Genomic DNA, 18,664 nt, shown 5'->3' on the forward strand with positions numbered 1-18,664 from the left:
CGATACAATCCCAACATTCAGACCCTTTGGTTGGAACTTTGTTGATCTCGACGTTTAATCACTAGATCGTTCCTAGTCCGATGTCACGTCTCGGTCCTCCGTCTAAAACCTACAGGGTTCAAATACCCTAATTCAGATAACCGCTTAAACTTAACATCAAATCGTCATCCTATTCTACCCATATGATTTTATAACCGAATTCATATTTATATGTATTATCGAAATACACAAAGCAGTTATGGTTCACATCTTCGAAAATCGGTTCGGTATTTATTTTCAGAAAATACGTATACTCGTCGTTTTGAAAAAAAACAGGGTAATCGATTATTTTTAAATTATCTTGTCTCAATCGCAGTCCAGTTCATATAATATAATTGTATATGATTATTCGACGTCTCCGATAATTATAGGTTACATTTCCGTATTTTCGAAATTAATTCTCCCGAAAATCGGGCAGCGTCTCCCTTGTTTATCGGCCTACCCGTCGAAATCAAATCGACGTCAAATCACAACAACAGCCACAACATAATTCAATCCACAATCCAATTACCAAGTCCCAAACTCCAATTCGCTTAATTATTATTACTATTCGTATTCTGCATTTTTATTCGTATTTTTATTTTATTCGCATTTTTCATTTCATAATTAATTTTACCAACTAATTTTAGTTAATTAATAACGCAGGACTCAGATAAAAATCATCATTGCCCACCGTCGGCTCGCCGAGGCTCATCGCCGACGGCAGTAAAATTCACGGGTTTCCGATTATCGGACGTCCTACGCGAATCCCACCGATTAATTAGTAATTATTCTCGCACTATAAATTTTATTTTATTTCATGAATTTAATTAAGTCATTTTCCTGCCGAAAATAAAATAATCACATCAACAAAATAATTTTCATAACCAACGCGTGTAAACACGCGCACCAAAAACCAACAGTCGAACAAACAAAGCAGAACAGGCCGGAAGAACAAGAAACAAGGCGGCTACACGGCGGTAACGCCGCAGAAACACCACACACAAAACACTGAACACACACAGAGGCATGGAAACACACACACACGGACGTTTATACACGCACAAATAAACCTTCAAACCGAACCGAAGTCCGACGGCGGCTTACCAAAAAAAAAAGAAGTAGCAGTGGCCGGAAACAATCGGGGAAGAAGGGGAAACAGGGCGGCGGTTTCGCCGGAAAAGAAAAGAGCAACGGCGGCTTACCGGCGGGAACATGAGAAAACAGCCGAAATCAGGAGGAAAGAAATAAAACAAAGAAAGAAAAAGGAAGGGGAAGAGAGAATCGGGAGAGACTGGGAGAGATTGATTGAGGGGGAGAGGAGAGATCGATGTAACAGGAGGCTAAGGACAATTTGGGGGTAGAATTAGGGTTTATATCTATTTTTTCCTCCTTTTTATTCGTTATTTTTATTTTCGTCTCGCTCCTGAATCGCGAATGTGTTATTACGCATCGCGTGCAAAATTCATCGAAAAAATATATATAATAATAATTCTAAATAATGTTGAGTATTTCTTAAAATCTCCCATTATTGAAAATTAATAAAATTATAAGCAACCAAGATAAATTTAGAAATAATTTTAGCATTTATAAGAATAAATATTCAATAAAAAAAATTACTTTAAAAAAAAATGAATTAAATCCATACAGCTCTATAATTAATTACAAAATGAATCTCCACATCCCATAATTCACAAACAATTAGTAATACCACAACGCATAGCTGACAGAACCATCACGTATTTTATCTGTTTAATTATTCGCTAATTGTATTTACATATTGTATCCTAAAATAGGTTACTTAGCCGCTAAATAACTAAAAAGATGATACGATTTTAATACCAGAATTGGATAATTATCAAAACAGAGCTTCCTGTAAAATACTTTATACGAAATTAAGGTGATAACATCTCGCCTTTTGAGAATATGGATTCTTATCGATATATAAAATGATTTGCGTATCGAAAACTTCACACCGAGACTCGTACAGGTCAAACCGTACCCCGGATCAAAAAAGTCAAAACGTGAAAAGTGTTCAGAATTATCAGATTACGTTAGGAAGGAGTTTTCAGAAGAATTTCGGGTTGTAAAAACGCAAAAACAATTGAAGTGGGACGATTTCTGATTCTAAAAATTAATTTTATAATTATGTAAAATAATCATTATAAATTCTATAAATCCTTATAAAATCATATGGTAATCCAAAAATTACCAGAAAAATACCAAAATTATCTAGATTTAATTCTGGATAATTGGAAATTAGAATATCTAAATTTTATCAGATATAAACATTCAAATATTATTATCCATCATCAAATAATTCACCAAAATTCACACAAAACTCACATACTAATTATTTATTAATAAAAATAATTACATAATATTTCCCGGGCATTACATTATGGGTTGAATTGGAGTGTTTTAAATTTGGGTAATCGCGTAAACATAGTCGTCGTAATGTCCGATTTACTTTAGGCTGTTTTAGTTCTTAACATTAGGACCCGAGAACTCCCTGCTAGGTTTTGACCATTTCCATGATTAGATAGTTCATGTTACGAGCTTTGTTTTGATATGTGGTTCGTTTGATTCCGATGTACGGTTTAGGAGAAACGGCCGTTTTAAGTAACGACGTTTCGCGAACGAGCCATTACCCCTCGCCTTACTTTGAAACATAGGTTAAAGACCTTAAATGACTAATTGGAGTATGAAACATTTATGTAAAGTGTAATAGGCAGTTGGTAAGACACTCGCAAAAGAATCGCCTTAAAACTCGTAATGGTTAATTTATTAAAAATGGTGGAGCCGAGGGTACTCGAGCGACTTAAGTGAATCGTTAAGCGCAAAGCGAGCGTTAGAGTCTAAATTGGTTAAAGTATAGATTTATAAGTGACTTTGGTTTAATTCCAACTTATATGTTGTTTATAGGTTACCAGACTCGTCCCAAGCCATTTTTAACCACTAGTCGCCCAGGCAAGTTTTCTACCCGTATAACTGTTGTTGTGATGTATATGTGTATATGCATGATCTTGTGATAAATGCATATTTGTTATTAGCAAATCTTGCGATATATTGGAGCATGTGATATGATATATATGCATGTCTGTTTCGTAATCTTGATATATGTTGTTGATTCAATTGCTTATAAGTTGCATAATACTTATGCTAGAGATAAGCAGTAGTTGCGTATACCCTTAGTATAGGGAACCCAAAGGTGAACATTTTTCTAAACCGGGAGTCGATGTTCCCGAGTATAATATATATATATATATATATATTGATATAGTTTTCAAAACTATTAATCGAATAAGGTTTATTCGATAACTTTATTATTTAATGAATATTACTTGAATATTCATTCGAGGACTTATGACTCAGTTATATTATTTAATGAATATTATTTGAATATTCATTTGAGGACTTATGACTCCGATTATTTACTAAATAATATTCTTTATTTTATTAAAGAATAATGTTTCGATAATCAAACTTATTTTCGATTATTCAAATAAAGATAGTACTTTCGTATAAGTATATCTTTGGTTATTTAATATTCATTTCAAGTATGAGTTTTAAAAAAATCTACTTCAAATTATTTATATAGAGATTATCCTTATGGGAATATTATTTAAATAATAATATTCAGATATTTTCTAATATATCGGGACTGATTTATTTCATTAAATCAGCATTACTCCAAACATTCTTAAAAATGTTTGCGAGTCTTCAAAATGATTTTAAAAATTAGAGCGGATCCCAAAACTCATTTTTATATTTAAGATCTTCCTTTCAAAGGGGATTTAAATATTCGCTCAAAACCTGAGGGATCCGGCTCTGTGGTGTATTTTATATTCGCAACGAGGTTGCTGTTTTGGTAAATGAATTGATTACTTACCCAACGTTCGGTAAGTAAGTCCATCTATTGAGTCGGCATAAGCAACATGGGCTCAGTGGGCGTCCATGAAAGTGTAAGTGGCTCAGTGGGAGTCCATCAAATGTGTAAGTGGCTGAGTGGCAGTCCATCATAAGATCCTATTGCGGCCAGGGTGATGACCAGTGGGGAATTCGTCCATCTATTAGTAGAAAAGGTTACTTATTGGTATCTTTGCCTGATCAGCAAGATATCGGGTTTATGCCACAATTCTTTTCCCTTCCAAAAATTTATTGGATGTTACAAACTCTGTTCATACTTTACATGACAGAGGTTTTCAGGAACTGTATAAAGAAGGTATATATGTGGATATATATATATATATCGGAACTTAATGAAGTATATTATAACTTCATTTCCTTCAATAATACTTCAAAGATTTAATCTATTCAAATCTTGTCTTGTAGTCTCATCTATGTGATGAACTGTTGAAAGCTCCTTATATCTTGAACAGTGGTAGTTCAAGTAGCTTTATAAATGATATAAGTATAGTGAAGTATTTGGTAACTTCATCCCTTGTTTTTTTGCTTATATCCAGTAAGTAATTATCTTGCACTTGATAAAGGATTCTAGTAAGTTATCCATTTAGATACTTGCATTATTGTTTACACTATATATTATCTTGCGAGCTGTAATTCTCACTCTTGCTTTATTTCTTCATCACACAACAACAGTTAGGAAAGATGGCCAGACTCAAGCAGACCTAGCGCAAGAGCGTGGGAAGCGCCCCGCGCCTTCCCGTAGATCTATCTGTAGATCAGACCTTCTACTTTTGGGAATCAATTATGTATAATTATAACTTGTGGCAGATAATGGCAATTAATTGTAAACTTATCAAGTAATCATTTTGGGTTGTAATAACTTTTAAATTGTGGATTCAAAGACTTGTACTTATTTCAATTTCATCTCTGAGACTATAACGGGTTGTGGTGTGTGTTAGTGTGGGGTCACAGCATAAGGTTAATTATTATTAATTAAGTGAAGTGATATTGTGGAAAGAAAGACCGTGACGACCCGGATCCCTGACCCCGGATCTGGGGGTGTTACAGTTATTGATCAAATTTTAATCAATAACTAAAAAAATCTTAATTATTATAAACAACGGGAAAATAGATTCTAAAGAGGACGTATTTTGTAATAAAATAGGTATTAAAATTATCTGAATTATATGTTATAGACATTGTTCTAAAAAACAGAAATCCGTATTATTCGGTAGATCAACCTTTCAATGATTAATCGGATAATAGGTGATTAATCGGATGTGTTTAATAAAATACAAAAGTAATTAATTTATTAAACTATATATTACTTTAACAAAAAATGTGTAATTATTAATCAGATTATAAAATCGAATCGACATATTATATTAAAACGATTAATCAGTAAAATCAGTGATTTTATAAAGGTTATGGGTAACTGTCGGTCAAATTTTGGTTTATTTGTCCCCTTAATACTCAAAACAGGAGCAAGTCCAGTGTAGTGCTAAATTTAGTCTTGTAGTTATAATATACGGCTAAAAGCATAAAACTCATCTCAAATACATAGCTATACATTGATGGATAAATGTATAAATGAATACTTAAATGGATACTTGGTCTTATATTTAAGAACAAGAATGACTATAGTCATTATTGCCATGTTATCAAATAACTAATAATGGATTGTAAGAGCATCTTCAATGGTGTTGCCTATAATTGGTTGGCTAAATTGGAATTGTAGGACAATATGTAAAATTTGTTGAACTTGTAAGATATTGTACTTCGATGGTATTGGTTATATTGCTTAGCTACATTTTAAAAATAGTATGTTATTAAAATTTATGTTGTTATAAATAGAATATTACTTCAATATGGTAATAAATGATTAAAATTTTTTACAGGTCTGTAGTGGTTCAACAAATATAGCCAACATTAAGAGGTTGGGTATATTTATAAATAAGGGAAATGTACCATTGGAGATGGATTTTTCTTACCTAATCTCTATATTTTTTATTTATAGTATATATCAATGATTTTTAGCTAAAGATTCTGTATGGTTGGAAATGCTCTAAAGAAGTATACTTTAAATTAAAGCAAGTGAGTTGGATAAAATATTAGCTAAATATAAAATTATTTGATTATAAAATAAAATTAGCATTGGAATGTAAGTGTTATTTTAGTAACAAAAAACACTTTTTGGTGTCATGTTAAAACAATGGCGAGGGACATTTCATCCGATATTGGACTTGATCTAATTGAATTAATAAATGAGAGAAATTAATAAACAACTGGTTCCATGGTCTAGCGGTTAGGACATCAGACTCTGAATCTGGTAACCCGAGTTCAATTCTCGGTGGAACCTCTTTTTTGTTCTTACTTTTTTCAAATTCAAAATTGGGGTAGTTCTTACTTTTTTCAAATTCAAAATTGGGGTACAAATATACCTATAACTAAGGGGGAATCCAATTTACACACGAATATATATATATATATATATATATATATGATCCATCAAATCTCAATTACCACGACTAGTTCTAGTTTTATATTCTCACTCTCTTTTGAACCGAAGAAGATGGTTTCGGAACCGGACCGGACGAGAATCGAGGAAGCGGTGGTGGAAATCTTAAAAACCGGTGACCTGGAAACACTGACTGAGTTTAGTATCCGAGTTATGCTCGCCGAGCGGATCAACGTCGACTTGAGCGACCCGGAAGCGAAGCTTCTGGTACGTAGAATCACGGAGTCTTATTTGCTTTTGTTACCTGATGAAGAAGACAAAGTTGTTGAGGTCGTGAAAGAGCAGTCGAATTGTAATGACTTGCCTGATAATACTTGTACTCACGTTTGTAAGGTCAGTTTGTGTGTATGTAACTCTAAATTCTAATTATGTTCTGTTACTCCTTAACTTATTTATTATGCATATGTAAATGTGAGAGAGAGACACAGAGAGGGAGAGAGGTGAATTTAAAATTCAGTTGTGCTATTTGGAGAGAGAGAGAGGGTGAGAGAGAGATGAATTTAAAATTCAGTTGTGCTATTTGGAGAGAGGGAGATAGAGAGAGGGGGGAGGGAGGGAGGGAGAGCGAGAGAGAGAGAGGGGTGAATTAAAATTAAGTTGTGGTATTTGGGGAGAGAGAGAGGGAGAGGGAGGTGAATTAAAATTCAGTTGTGCTATTTGGAGAGGAAGTGAGGGAGGAAATTAATATTCAATTGTGCTACTTGAGAGAGAGAGATTTAAAATTTAGTTGTGCTACTTGAACCTATTAATTAGGTTTTCTTATGCTGAAGTTGTTATACGAAATGATATTAAGGACAAATTAGTGGTGTGCTGATACAGACAATTGGATATGAGGATATGTTATTTCATTGGCAATATGCCAAGATTAAATCAGTTTTGATGAATTTTGGTCTGTAATTGTACTAATTTGTGTAGCGATTTTATTTTGTTATTGATAGTTGTCGAACAGGAGGAACGTGTCTGTTAAGAAATCTCAAGGAGAGACTTTGGTGTCGTTCAGTAATTTCTATGAAAAAGATGGAAACGAGTATGATGGAGGTGAGGACTTGCATCTTCTTCTACCACTATAATTTGTATTTTGCAGTTTGTTTTAATTTATATTTGACTTGTAATAACTTTAACTCATTTGGGTTAAAGCTATTATCATTTTTAAGACTCAGTGTTTTGACAGCATTAGAAACGCAGGAGATAGTTGTTAAGGCATCGAGGCACCCACTTAGGTGATAATGTGGTAGCCTAGCCACCCTATAGGGAGATAGATATTCCTCGTTACATAAAAGTCTGGATGTTTAGGAAACTATTAGACAATAGTACAAACTTTGGATCTCCGTAGAAGCTATAAATTGAAGTTCAAGGATCTCTGACAGGTTTCGAGGCATATATGATGTAGGATTGTGGACAATCTCTATTTTACTTTTCCAATGCTAGCTATATCACAAACACACAACTGAGCAACAGTTTGAGCAGTATCTTGGACTGGTTAGTACTTTGGCTGCCTTAGGTTACCGTAAATTTCTATGCGGGAGGAACATGTTTGTTTATATTACCAGTTCTGGGCTATGGATCCTATAGCTGCCCTACATGCTTCTTCAGTAGGAGTGTGAATGTATGATGTTATCATGTTATCCAAACCAAATCCTCCTAACATATATCCCACATTCGTGTTTGGCTACAGAGGTCCCTTCAGTTCTTCTGTTTTTCCTAAGTATGATCACAAGTGTAATTGCCTACTCTCTAATATTTTGTTTGTCCTATCTCTACTCATTTCCATTGTTGCTTGTCCAATCTTTGCTGAGATAAGAGTAGGAAATCCTTGTTGCAATTATATTACTTTTTATCTGTTTTAAGAAAAAACACAGTATTAACGACTGTATATACATATTTATGATGTGTATGGAGTTTACAATCTTCTATAGATATACATATTTATATAAACTCTTTTTTAGTCAATAAAAGGGGGATTTATGATGTGTTGTACTTATATTTTCTGTGAAAGTAATCACTGCATTGTGTTTTTGGATTTAATAGAGCATCCCCTTCAAATTATAAAAACAAAAAAGCTAGACATTTCAAACAATTATCAGTGATACATATGATCAGCCAAACGCGGCTTGGCAATTGCCTTAAAGGGCTCCGCCTTTGGCATTGTCATACCATAAACCTCCTTTGTATCGATATCTTCATGTTTCAGCCCTTCAGTTGGGCTCCAATCAAAGCAATGGAATAGCCGAGCCAAGGCCATCAGAACGAGTGTCACTCCTAGGGGTGCTCCAGGGCACTTCCTTTTACCTGCGCTAAATGGCAATATCTTGAAATCAGCTCCATGGCTTATCTCAACTCGGCTCCCGTCAGATGGCATATGCCTCTCTGGTCGAAACTCATTAATATTGTCCCATATTTTCGTGTTTCGGCCAAGTCCATGTGTATTGATGAAGACACGTGTCTTGGCGGGGATATCGTAACCGTTGATTTTGGTGGCGCGCGTGGATTCATGGGGTATAAGAAACGGCCCTGCTGGATGCATGCGGAAAACTTCACGTACAACAGAGCGTAGGTAATTTAGTTGGGACAAGTCAGATTCCAAAACCATTCTATTGAGGCCTACAACTGAATCGAGCTCTTCTTGAATCTTGTGCATGACACGTGGATGCTTAGTCACTTCAACCATTGCCCATTCATTGGTCACTGCTGAAGTATCCGTAGCAGCAGCTATCATGTCCTAAATTAGAATTTACAAATAATTATCTATTTTAAAATAATACGGGAGTCCCAAATATATACATGAACTCACAGAGACATGAATAGAATCATGTACCATAATGAGCATCAGACAGATAATTGTTTTAGATATGACTCTTGGCTATTAATTACGTGGATGGACGAATGTGATTTAAAGGCATCTCCAAATATCTCCAATAGTTAGAAAGGAATTGATTGCAATATATCATGTACATAACTTTTAAGAGAAAGGAGGTTGACCTGAATTAGTGCTTTTATTTCAACATCATCCATGTGTGCTTTACCGTTTTCTCCTGGTAACGACAGTAAAACATCAACAAAGTCCATATCGCCATCATCTATCTGTCCTTCAATTTGTTTCTTCAATCTATGTTCTTCAATGATCCTCGTATGAAAATTATCCACTCTTTTCTCCACCTCCCTCATTTTCTTCTCACACCCGTAAGGGTCTACTAGTCTCCATATTGGTAAATAGTCGCCTAGGTAAATTAGTCCCAGAAGCCAAAACAGTTCGTGAGTTATATGCATAAAATCCATGGCCTCTTCGGGGCCTGCTGATCCAGCCCCAAAATATTGTTTCCCTAGTAACATCCTCGTTACATTATTCATTGAAAAAGCACCCAAAACTTCCCTCAAGTTCACCACCTTTCCAGTTTGAGCCAAGGCCCATACATCCTGAACAAGATGTTGTGCTTCATCAGCCCGATGCTTAGTAAATGACTCGAGCCTTTTTGTTGTTAGTAAGTTTTCCATACAAATCCTTCGCATCCACTTCCACTTCGGGCCAAGTGGTGCCAATGCGACATCACCGCACCCATAGGCCAGATGAATGGCGGCTAGGGTCCGAGGCCGCGAGGCAAACACATCATCCTGTCGAAGAAGGATTTCACGGATGATATCCGGATCATTGGTGGTAATGGCATCAACAGTACCAAGACGGAGGTATACGAGCGGCCCATATTTCTCACAAAAGGAAGCAAAGTCTCTATGTGGTAACTGGCTCAATTGAAGTAGGTTACCGACAATGGGCCATCTTGCAGGCCCAGGAGGGAGTTTATAATTCGTTCGAAGTTTATACTTTTTAATGAGCCATATGGATGTAATTTTAGCAACCAAAATTGAAGAGAGAAAGATTGAAGCTAAGAAGAAAAATTCTGCCATATTTAGCTTTAAACGGGAGTAAATACATAGGTAGAATAGATTGGTTTTGCTAGTTCATAAGGTGAAACCAAGTCACAATATTGATATGAGTTTTGCTTCTTGGTAATTTAAGTTTAAAATTAGGAGTGCATTAGCCTTAACATATTCTTGGCGTGCTATTGGTCATATATAATTTAGGATCACACTTCTCATGTGTTTTAGTAATTAGGTTGGAAATATTAAACAATTAATAAAAGTTGAAAATTTTGAACAAACAAAACATGAGATGAACATTTTCCACTTAAAACATAAAGGTTTTTTTTTATGAATCTTTAACAACTAATACTATACATTAGTCCTACTGTGTAGAATATATCTCTATACATATATGTATGCATGTGTGCGTGTGTGTATATGTAATAACTTTTCAGGTAACTCTATCGTGTATATACATATATGTACGAGTGTGTAAATATACTATTTAAACATCAATTATTTTATGGTCTAGCGGTTAGCATACCACATTTGGACCTAGTATTGAGACTTGAGAGTCAATCTTTGTGAGGCCTTCCACCTTATTTAGTATGTCAACGTGATCTCTTAGTGAAAAGACTTCGCTAGGTGCTAGTCCTAATCTGCCCTGATGTTGACTTCAAATTTCATTGATGGATGAAGATTTGTCATTAATAGGGTCCAAACTCCAAATATACTGATATATGCTCATTTTACACAATTATCAATATTTTGTATATATGATTGTATGATACTTCTAGCTAGTTCACTTTATTTTTTTAACTTTCTTGTCTTATGCACTTAGCAGCAAGTAAATTAGAATTCAGTAAAAGAAGGCAACTCTAAAATGAAAAGTTAGCGGCTTATCGTATTAATATAGTACATATCTGCTTTTGTCGGTTTATACAGTATATTAACTTTTTTATTGTACTTTTGTTATTATAATGTTTATTTATTTATTTTCATATAGTATGGGTTATACCTTTTTAGAAATATCTAAGATGTATAACACAGTTACGTAAGTTTATGTGTAGAATTCATCAAATTAGTTTGCTTCTTAATTGAATTTTTTTTTCCTGTTCCTCACAGATCTGTTGAAAAATTAAGAGAAAGCTATGAAGTAGAGATGAATTGTTTTTTACAATAAGTAACATTCCCCAAAAACTATGTTGCTGCATGAATAATGTTTTATGCAAGATTCAGGCGGAAAAACATTGAAATTATATCACCACCCTATTATTGAAGCTTATAACCCAAATATTTTTAAATATAGCATATGTGACTTTTGAGGCTTGTGCGTCCTCTTCGGCCTTGACTAATCTGACACTGTTTTAGAGGTTTAGAATCAATACTCTATATATGGATTTTCTGTTGAGCTCGTAAGCTTCAGGCTAATGATTGTGTTCATTGGCCTCCTTATCGTGTCCTTGAAATCGGACAATACTCCCCATGTAGAGAATAGATTATTGCACATTTCGCTCCTGTGATGTTTGTCGTGACAAGTGGGAGCTTCATCATATGATCAAGTGTGTGGTATGTGACTGATTGTGGTGGTGGTCATTCAGGCTCTTCTATGAGCTCCCAGTTATCTGTTCTGTGTTCTGCCTCAAATAAATGCTCGACCCTTGAAGCGAGTGTTGTAATTATTTAATTATGTCAGGGCTTCTGGTGTTGGGTATTTCGTGGTTTGCCAACTATTTCTCCAGATTGTTAACATATACAGGGGAGTATGCCAAAAGAGTTCAGGGACCTTTAGCAGGACAGGAGCACAATTCTATTGGAATTGTAAGGCAAGTCAGCCATCTGCGTCAGCATGGCATGTGAGAAATAACATGCCAGACACTCTAAAATTGCATGCATATGCTTAAACACAATATACTCCTTCACCTGGCCAATGTCCATATGCTGAATGATGTGACATGTTCGTTCTAAGTTTTACAAGTTTAAAAGGTTATTTTTCTGATTCCAGCGTTGTCTCATTATCATTTAGCTAGTTATCATTTTTTAATAGCTCAAATATTGTAATTATGCTGCTGTTGTCGCAGGGATTATTTTGACAGCAAACCAGTGGCGTGCATTAAAACAAGGTATCCCTGCTATAGAGGAAGCCATTCTACAGTTAAACTCTCGAAAAAGGTAAAAATCCGTTATTCCTGAAAATAACTATATTAATAGGGGATCAAGAGGTCGTTGAATGACAGTTCTTTTTTAAAATTGATTTTGGTCCAAGTTTACATGACCTCTTCATCTCAATTCTTGACAATCGTATGAGAATATGAAAACGTATTTACTTTTGTTTTAGCTAAAAGTATGGTCTGAAATTTTTCCCTTTTAATCAATCTACAGAAAGTGTGAGCCAGGTATATCTAATGAAGTCTCTGCCATTGCTCCTCAAAAGAATTTTTTTATTGAAAGGAAAGAAGCTGAAGTATGTAAGAAAGTCTCTATTGATGCTCCTCAAGGAAAAAATATTAGTGAAAGGAAACACCCTGAAGCAGGTGACTCTAATGCATCGACTGCCTGCGGTCCTAAAGAACATATTCCTTCCATGCGACAACAGAAGCTCACAGATCCACCTGTTTCAGTGGCTAATATCTCTCCAAATGGGCAAGTGAAATATAATTCATCTACTGCCTTTCATCCTCAAAGAATTATTCCGATCCCAAATACCCGTCTTAACGGGAGAAACTTTAGTTTCTGGATGCGTCAGATTTCTTTTGTCTTAAATCAATTGAAAATTGCTTATGTGCTCACTCAGCCTTGTCCAGATACTACACTGCATGAGGAGGCATGTTTTGAAAAAGCTGCTCAAGCCAAAGCTGCTGCGAAAAAGTGGGTTGATGATGATTATCTTTGTCGGGTCAACATCTTGAACTCTTTGTCTGACCATATTTATGATCAATATTCAAAAAGAATGCTTAGCTCTAAAGAACTATGGGAAGAGCTTAAGTTATCTTTTGATGAAGATTTTGGAACAAAGATTTCTCTAGTTAACAAATATATGCAATATCAAATAATTGATGGGGTATCAGTTCTTGAACAAGTCCAAGAATTTCATGAAATTGCAGATGCTATTATAGCTTGTGGAATGAGAATTGATGAAAACTTTCACGTCAGTGCCATTGTTTCCAAGCTTCCACCATCTTGGAAAGAATGTCGTGTGAAGCTGCTGAAAGAAGAGTGGTTACCTTTGAGCAAGTTAATGTATACCTTAGGAGTTGAGGAAAATTGTCGAATTCTCCACAGATCATATGAGACATCTACGCACTCCAAGCCTGAAAATAAATTTGTTTCAAAAACCACGGAGAAAAAAAGGCCATGTTACATGTGTGGGAATGAGGGACACATATCGAAGAACTGTGGCCTCCATAAGTGGGTAGAGTCTAGTAGAGGGAAGAACAGTGCTGATGTACATGTAACCACTGAAGTTAACAAGATATCGAAAAGGTAGAGTAGTTTTGGTGCCATCCTTGATACAAACTATATCAGTTTCTAGAACTTACTTTCTTCGTTGTTTGTTGATTATGATTAAATTGGTACCTCACTTTTTCTAAATTGTATTATGATAAATGGAATACATTATTGAATATATAAGTGTAAAGGGGGTAACCAGTCTTATTATACTGAAGATTAGTGAGAAGTATTCAGTTTTGAGAGTTTGAATTATCTGTCTAATAAGCATGAGAACGATTAGAGCTGTGCTACAATTCGAAATATTTACCAGACATAAAATTATATACCACAAGCATGAGTACAATTAGAATAAGCTGTTTTTTTTAATAATTAAGTTTAAATATCCTACAAATGATTATGTATTCAAATAAGTTTCGGGATAAATAAAAATTGAACTAGTTTGAGAATTTCAAACACAAGAATTTAAAGGGGATTTTTGCAATTCTTTTATCTACTTTTATTCTTTTCTAATGAAGCAAGTTCAATTAGCTAAGACTGAACGGAGTATGAAACATGAAATTTACCTAAAATTGCTAAAATTGAAGTAGTTCATGTGTAATAACTCAAATTTTTGTGATTTTATAAAATATTCGATGAATAGTAACTCAAATGAGCGGGAAAACCATACTATATTATGTAGTTTTCAAGTTGATATTATGATTATATATACCAAATAAGTGTATATAAAAGTCATTCGTTTTCAGAGAAAATGAACTTTGTAAAATGACCTTATCTTACGGACTATTGAGGAATACGAGGATCACATTACGATTAAAAATTTAGAATTCTACAAATTAAAATCCAAGTACAAGGTTTCAAAACATAAAGCATTTATAAAAAAAGATTTACCCCGCGAATCGCTTACGAAGATTTATTACGAAAACGAATAAGCGACCAAGCGAATACGTAAGCAAACTTACATATCAAGCCATGCAAACCATGCAAACTAAATAGTAAGGAAGTCATCAAGAATTAAAAACCAAATAGTAACCAATCTAAGATGCATAGTAACCTAGATAGGCAAATAGTAACATGAATAGTAATTGTGGTACTTGGCTAGCTAAATAGCTTTGAAAACAGCCAAGATAGCAAGATATGATGAAGATTTGTTTGTCTAGGATATATATACATATAATTATATCACTTATATAAGAAGCAACCAAGGAACACAATTTTTTGTCTCTTTCTCTTTCTCTTTCTCTCCCTCTCTCTCTTTCTCTCTCGAACAAGCTCCATTCGGCCCCTTGAAGAAAAATGAGGAAATCAAATTCCAAAACCCAACTTCTAGCGATGGAAAAATTCTCCAATTAATTTCTAAGCTTCCTACGTATCAACTAAGGTAAGATAAATTTTTGAAAGCATTTCATTAAGGTTTGGATGGGTAAATAATTCCATGAAAGTGATGATGAATAGTGCTAAATAGTAACACTTCTTGATTTATTATTTTTCATGGAAAGATTTAGGAACCTTGTTAAGCACACCCAAGCCTCCCTAAGATTATGTTAGGACGAAAACACGCGCTAATATTCACGCAAGTATACGTGATTGCAAGTAATATAGAATTATTTCTAGTTCGTTCACACAGAGACTGATTTAAGTTAATTTCAATCAATGTACTTGTGCAACGATGGTATGGTTATTATCCAATGCTAAGACGATTAACAAATTGAGATTGTTTATAACTACGATTACCTAAGAGATTATACTAAAGAACATTAACTAAGAGATTTGAAGAGATTGATTACTATATGACACAAACATGAGATTCTAGTTTCATTACTACTTCATTCAATAGCCTCTTTGTTCTTAACCTTAGCATGCAATGGTGATGACACTAATCAGATAACACGAAACTGATAAACGCCAACTTTCGTTGTACGAATACCATACTACCACACATCCACAAAAGAGATAGAAGCTGAATAGACACCAATTATATTGAGACCCTATATGTCTATAAAATTTGACAACATAACGGTTTAATGCACAAGTTATCTATCATGATTACATAGGGCAAGTAAGATGGTTAAAATTACCTACGAATCATGCATAACAATTATGCATGAACCTATGCTAGCATGGCAAGTTCTAAACCCCTAAATTCACTTTCGCTTCAATAGAGATTAACAGGCTATCTTATAAGTTCGCGACGCTCATAAGACGAATACGAACAACTAATACAAGGCTATCATACAATCACCACACGCTAAGTCATCGAAACAAATTAACTAAAGAAATCCATATGTAAATCCGCTAGAACCCCACGATAACGATTAGCCCATAATCAGACTCATCATCAACGTGGGTTCCGATGAAAACATGGTATAATAAATGTAGTCTTTATACTGAATAAATAATAAAACCAAGTACGTTACACAAGAGTATAGGTTCAAAAATAAGAAAACTAGCATTCAAAGTTACAACTTAAAACAAAGAATCACAAGAATAAATTAGATCCTCTTCGCCTTGGTTGAATTGTGCTATATGGTCTTCTTACGCCTTCTCCTTAAGCTCTGTTACGTCTTGTTATGAAAAACGATCATAAGTTATGTTTATATAGCAGCCCATGCATATTAGAGTAGAATCAGGATTCTGTGATCCCGACCTGGCGCGGCCGCACGCTTCACCAGCGCGGGCGCGCTACTAATCTGTATCCCGGCGCGGGCGTGCCGACCTTCTAGAAAATATTCTTTTTCTTATTTTCTTAGCTGGTTTGAGTTGGCGAACCACGAGCTTTTATTCAAGACACCATCCTAAGATCAATTTAGCTTTAAAACAATGTCAAATCACCTGAATCTCTGATATAAGCCTGAAATGCAAAAATACTACAAAACACATCAAAAACATAAATATCTTGAGTACAAAATACCAATTCAAGTCTTTATAGGACATAATAAGTGGACATAAATGCCACTTAACACACCCCCAAACTTAAACTGATGCTTGTCCTCAAGCATAAACAGACTTAAAGAACAAGAAATAAAAATGCATGAATGCAAACTATATGAATGCAACGATCCCCATAGAATAACTTAACCAATCGAGAAGCAACATCTCAACGAATGCAATTATTCGTACAAAGATCAATCAAATCCCACAAACCAACTTACAAGCCAAAAACGTGCGTGTGTGCAAATGCTCACAGATATACTATCACAACAAGATCAATAATCATAACTCACTACTCATCAAGGCAATCACAAGGTTATAAATAGAATAAAAGCTAAACTCAAAATGACTTATAACACTTCAGTTCTTATATCGGAGTTATTATATGGATGAATGCTTTTATTACTAACACATAAACAACACAAATATGCTTATTTTACCTGCAATGAGTGAGGTCCACAAAAGACTTATACAATAATACCCATGTAGCGAGCGTTAGGTTAGTGGATCCCAGACTATAAAAAGCCTTATGTCACTAGGCACAAAGTTTCCTAAGAACTTAATAACTCGAGTATTAAAGAGCCCACTCGTGATCAATTATGCATAAACATATATATATTTTTCCTTTTTTTTTCTTTTTTTCTTTTTTTTTTCATATGATTTCTGAACGAGTGTGTTTCGCTCCATCTCGTTCAACTCTAGACTACTTATATAAAATGAGCTGGCTACTAGCCATTTGACACCTAGCCATTACAACTAGCAATAAAATCCACAAATTTTCTCCAATTTTTAAATATCCATTCTATTTTATCATTAAGAGAATATCCTAAATTCTAGATATAAATAAGTGATTAAACCTTACAAATAAACCATGACCATGATCTAGCCCTCAAGCAAACTATAAGACTTAGTGAAATTATAATTGTCTCTAGCATGCAAATCAACTCGATAAGACTCAACATCACTAAACACGACATCACCACACTAGCATCAATATCACAAATCAATCGGAAAAATCATCTAAGGGATCATGATATAATGCAAATGCATGAAACTATATGCAACAAACTATAACAAAAATAAAAACTACTACATGGCAAATATGCAACTATATGAACTAAACTATCATGAACATGCAAACTATATGCGACTCACACATAACATCTAATCCTTAACTACTATCCCCAAACTTAAAAGTCCTGCATACCACCATACCACTCCTGCATACTCAACAGCGTCGAACTATCGATCGGGACACTCGGGAGCTGCAGCTGCTCGTGTGCGGGCCAATGAACTCCAACCGCCACACACAGCTTCGCCACAATGGACGCATAGGGTATAGAACCCGTAGTACTCCTTGGAAAGAACCTCAGAATACCCTGATGAATCACCATCCCGAGATCCACATAATCTCCATAAAGAATCCCCCACAACAAACGTGCACGCTCCGCAGTAACATCATGCACGTGAGAAGATGGCATGATGTTGGCAGAAAAGAAAAGAATTTCATGCTTGTGCAAACATATTCATGCACGAGGCAGGGAAAGTGGCATACTCGTTCATGCCCTTCTTAAACTTTCAGTGAGTCTCAGGCACACATAGGGTCGCAACGATCAAATCCAAGTTAAAATCATCCCCCGTCTTCTCGTTCCAATTCTCCTACTTTGGCCTCCTCTCAGGCTGCTCAATCACCCTACGAATCGCCTCAGCACTATATTCCACCGTCACTCCCCTCACCATAATGAAACCGTTCCTCTCTGCCTTTGTATTCACGTAAAACTCGTGAACCACACTCATGAGCACAGCAGCGGGTGTCTCGCAAAAAACAACCCATCCCATCTCCAAGATCATCTCCAATAACTTACCATCCCTCCCCGATGGCAGAAAACCTTGCTCCTTGGCTATAGGCTTCGAAAGCAGCCTCGTATACTCCGCCTCAGCCTCGGGAGTTGAAAACCTAGGCCTCACACCACCCACACTCATAGA

The 18,664-nt window shown here is 35.1% G+C and overlaps 2 protein-coding genes and 1 non-coding gene across 3 annotated transcripts; 2 read left to right on the plus strand and 1 right to left on the minus strand.

Moving 5' to 3' along the window:
- The first annotated feature begins 6,214 nt into the window (after positions 1-6,214).
- TRNAQ-CUG (transfer RNA glutamine (anticodon CUG)) lies at positions 6,215-6,286 on the plus strand. The gene has a single exon. It is a non-coding gene; the product is annotated as a tRNA-Gln (tRNA).
- Positions 6,283-13,964, plus strand: LOC141664290 (uncharacterized). Its single transcript, XM_074470214.1, has 4 exons — positions 6,283-6,778; positions 7,384-7,483; positions 12,382-12,472; positions 12,683-13,964. Exons 1-4 carry the CDS (start codon positions 6,428-6,430, stop codon positions 13,785-13,787), a joined length of 1,647 nt encoding a protein of 548 aa, XP_074326315.1. The 5' UTR covers positions 6,283-6,427; the 3' UTR covers positions 13,788-13,964.
- LOC141664291 (cytochrome P450 703A2) lies at positions 8,526-10,429 on the minus strand. Its single transcript, XM_074470215.1, has 2 exons — positions 9,425-10,429; positions 8,526-9,164 (listed from the first exon to the last, which is right to left on the minus strand). The coding sequence occupies exons 1-2, from the start codon at positions 10,343-10,345 to the stop codon at positions 8,526-8,528; spliced, it is 1,560 nt and encodes a 519-aa protein (XP_074326316.1). The 5' UTR covers positions 10,346-10,429.
- Positions 13,965-18,664: the final 4,700 nt, after the last annotated feature.

This window comes from Apium graveolens, chromosome 6 (assembly GCF_009905375.1).
Source record: "Apium graveolens cultivar Ventura chromosome 6, ASM990537v1, whole genome shotgun sequence".
Taxonomy (NCBI): domain Eukaryota; kingdom Viridiplantae; phylum Streptophyta; class Magnoliopsida; order Apiales; family Apiaceae; genus Apium; species Apium graveolens.

Excerpts from the sequence above, each read along its gene's own strand:
- LOC141664290 (XM_074470214.1), top strand. The coding sequence starts at position 6,428 with ATGATCCATCAAATCTCAATTACCACGACTAGTTCTAGTTTTATATTC. Across the intron at positions 6,779-7,383 it reads CTTGTACTCACGTTTGTAAG|TTGTCGAACAGGAGGAACGT; the intron begins GTCAGTTTGTGT and ends TGTTATTGATAG. Across the intron at positions 7,484-12,381 it reads TGGAAACGAGTATGATGGAG|GGATTATTTTGACAGCAAAC; the intron begins GTGAGGACTTGC and ends CTGTTGTCGCAG.
- LOC141664291 (XM_074470215.1), bottom strand. The coding sequence starts at position 10,345 with ATGGCAGAATTTTTCTTCTTAGCTTCAATCTTTCTCTCTTCAATTTTG. Across the intron at positions 9,165-9,424 it reads AAATAAAAGCACTAATTCAG|GACATGATAGCTGCTGCTAC; the intron begins GTCAACCTCCTT and ends ATTCTAATTTAG.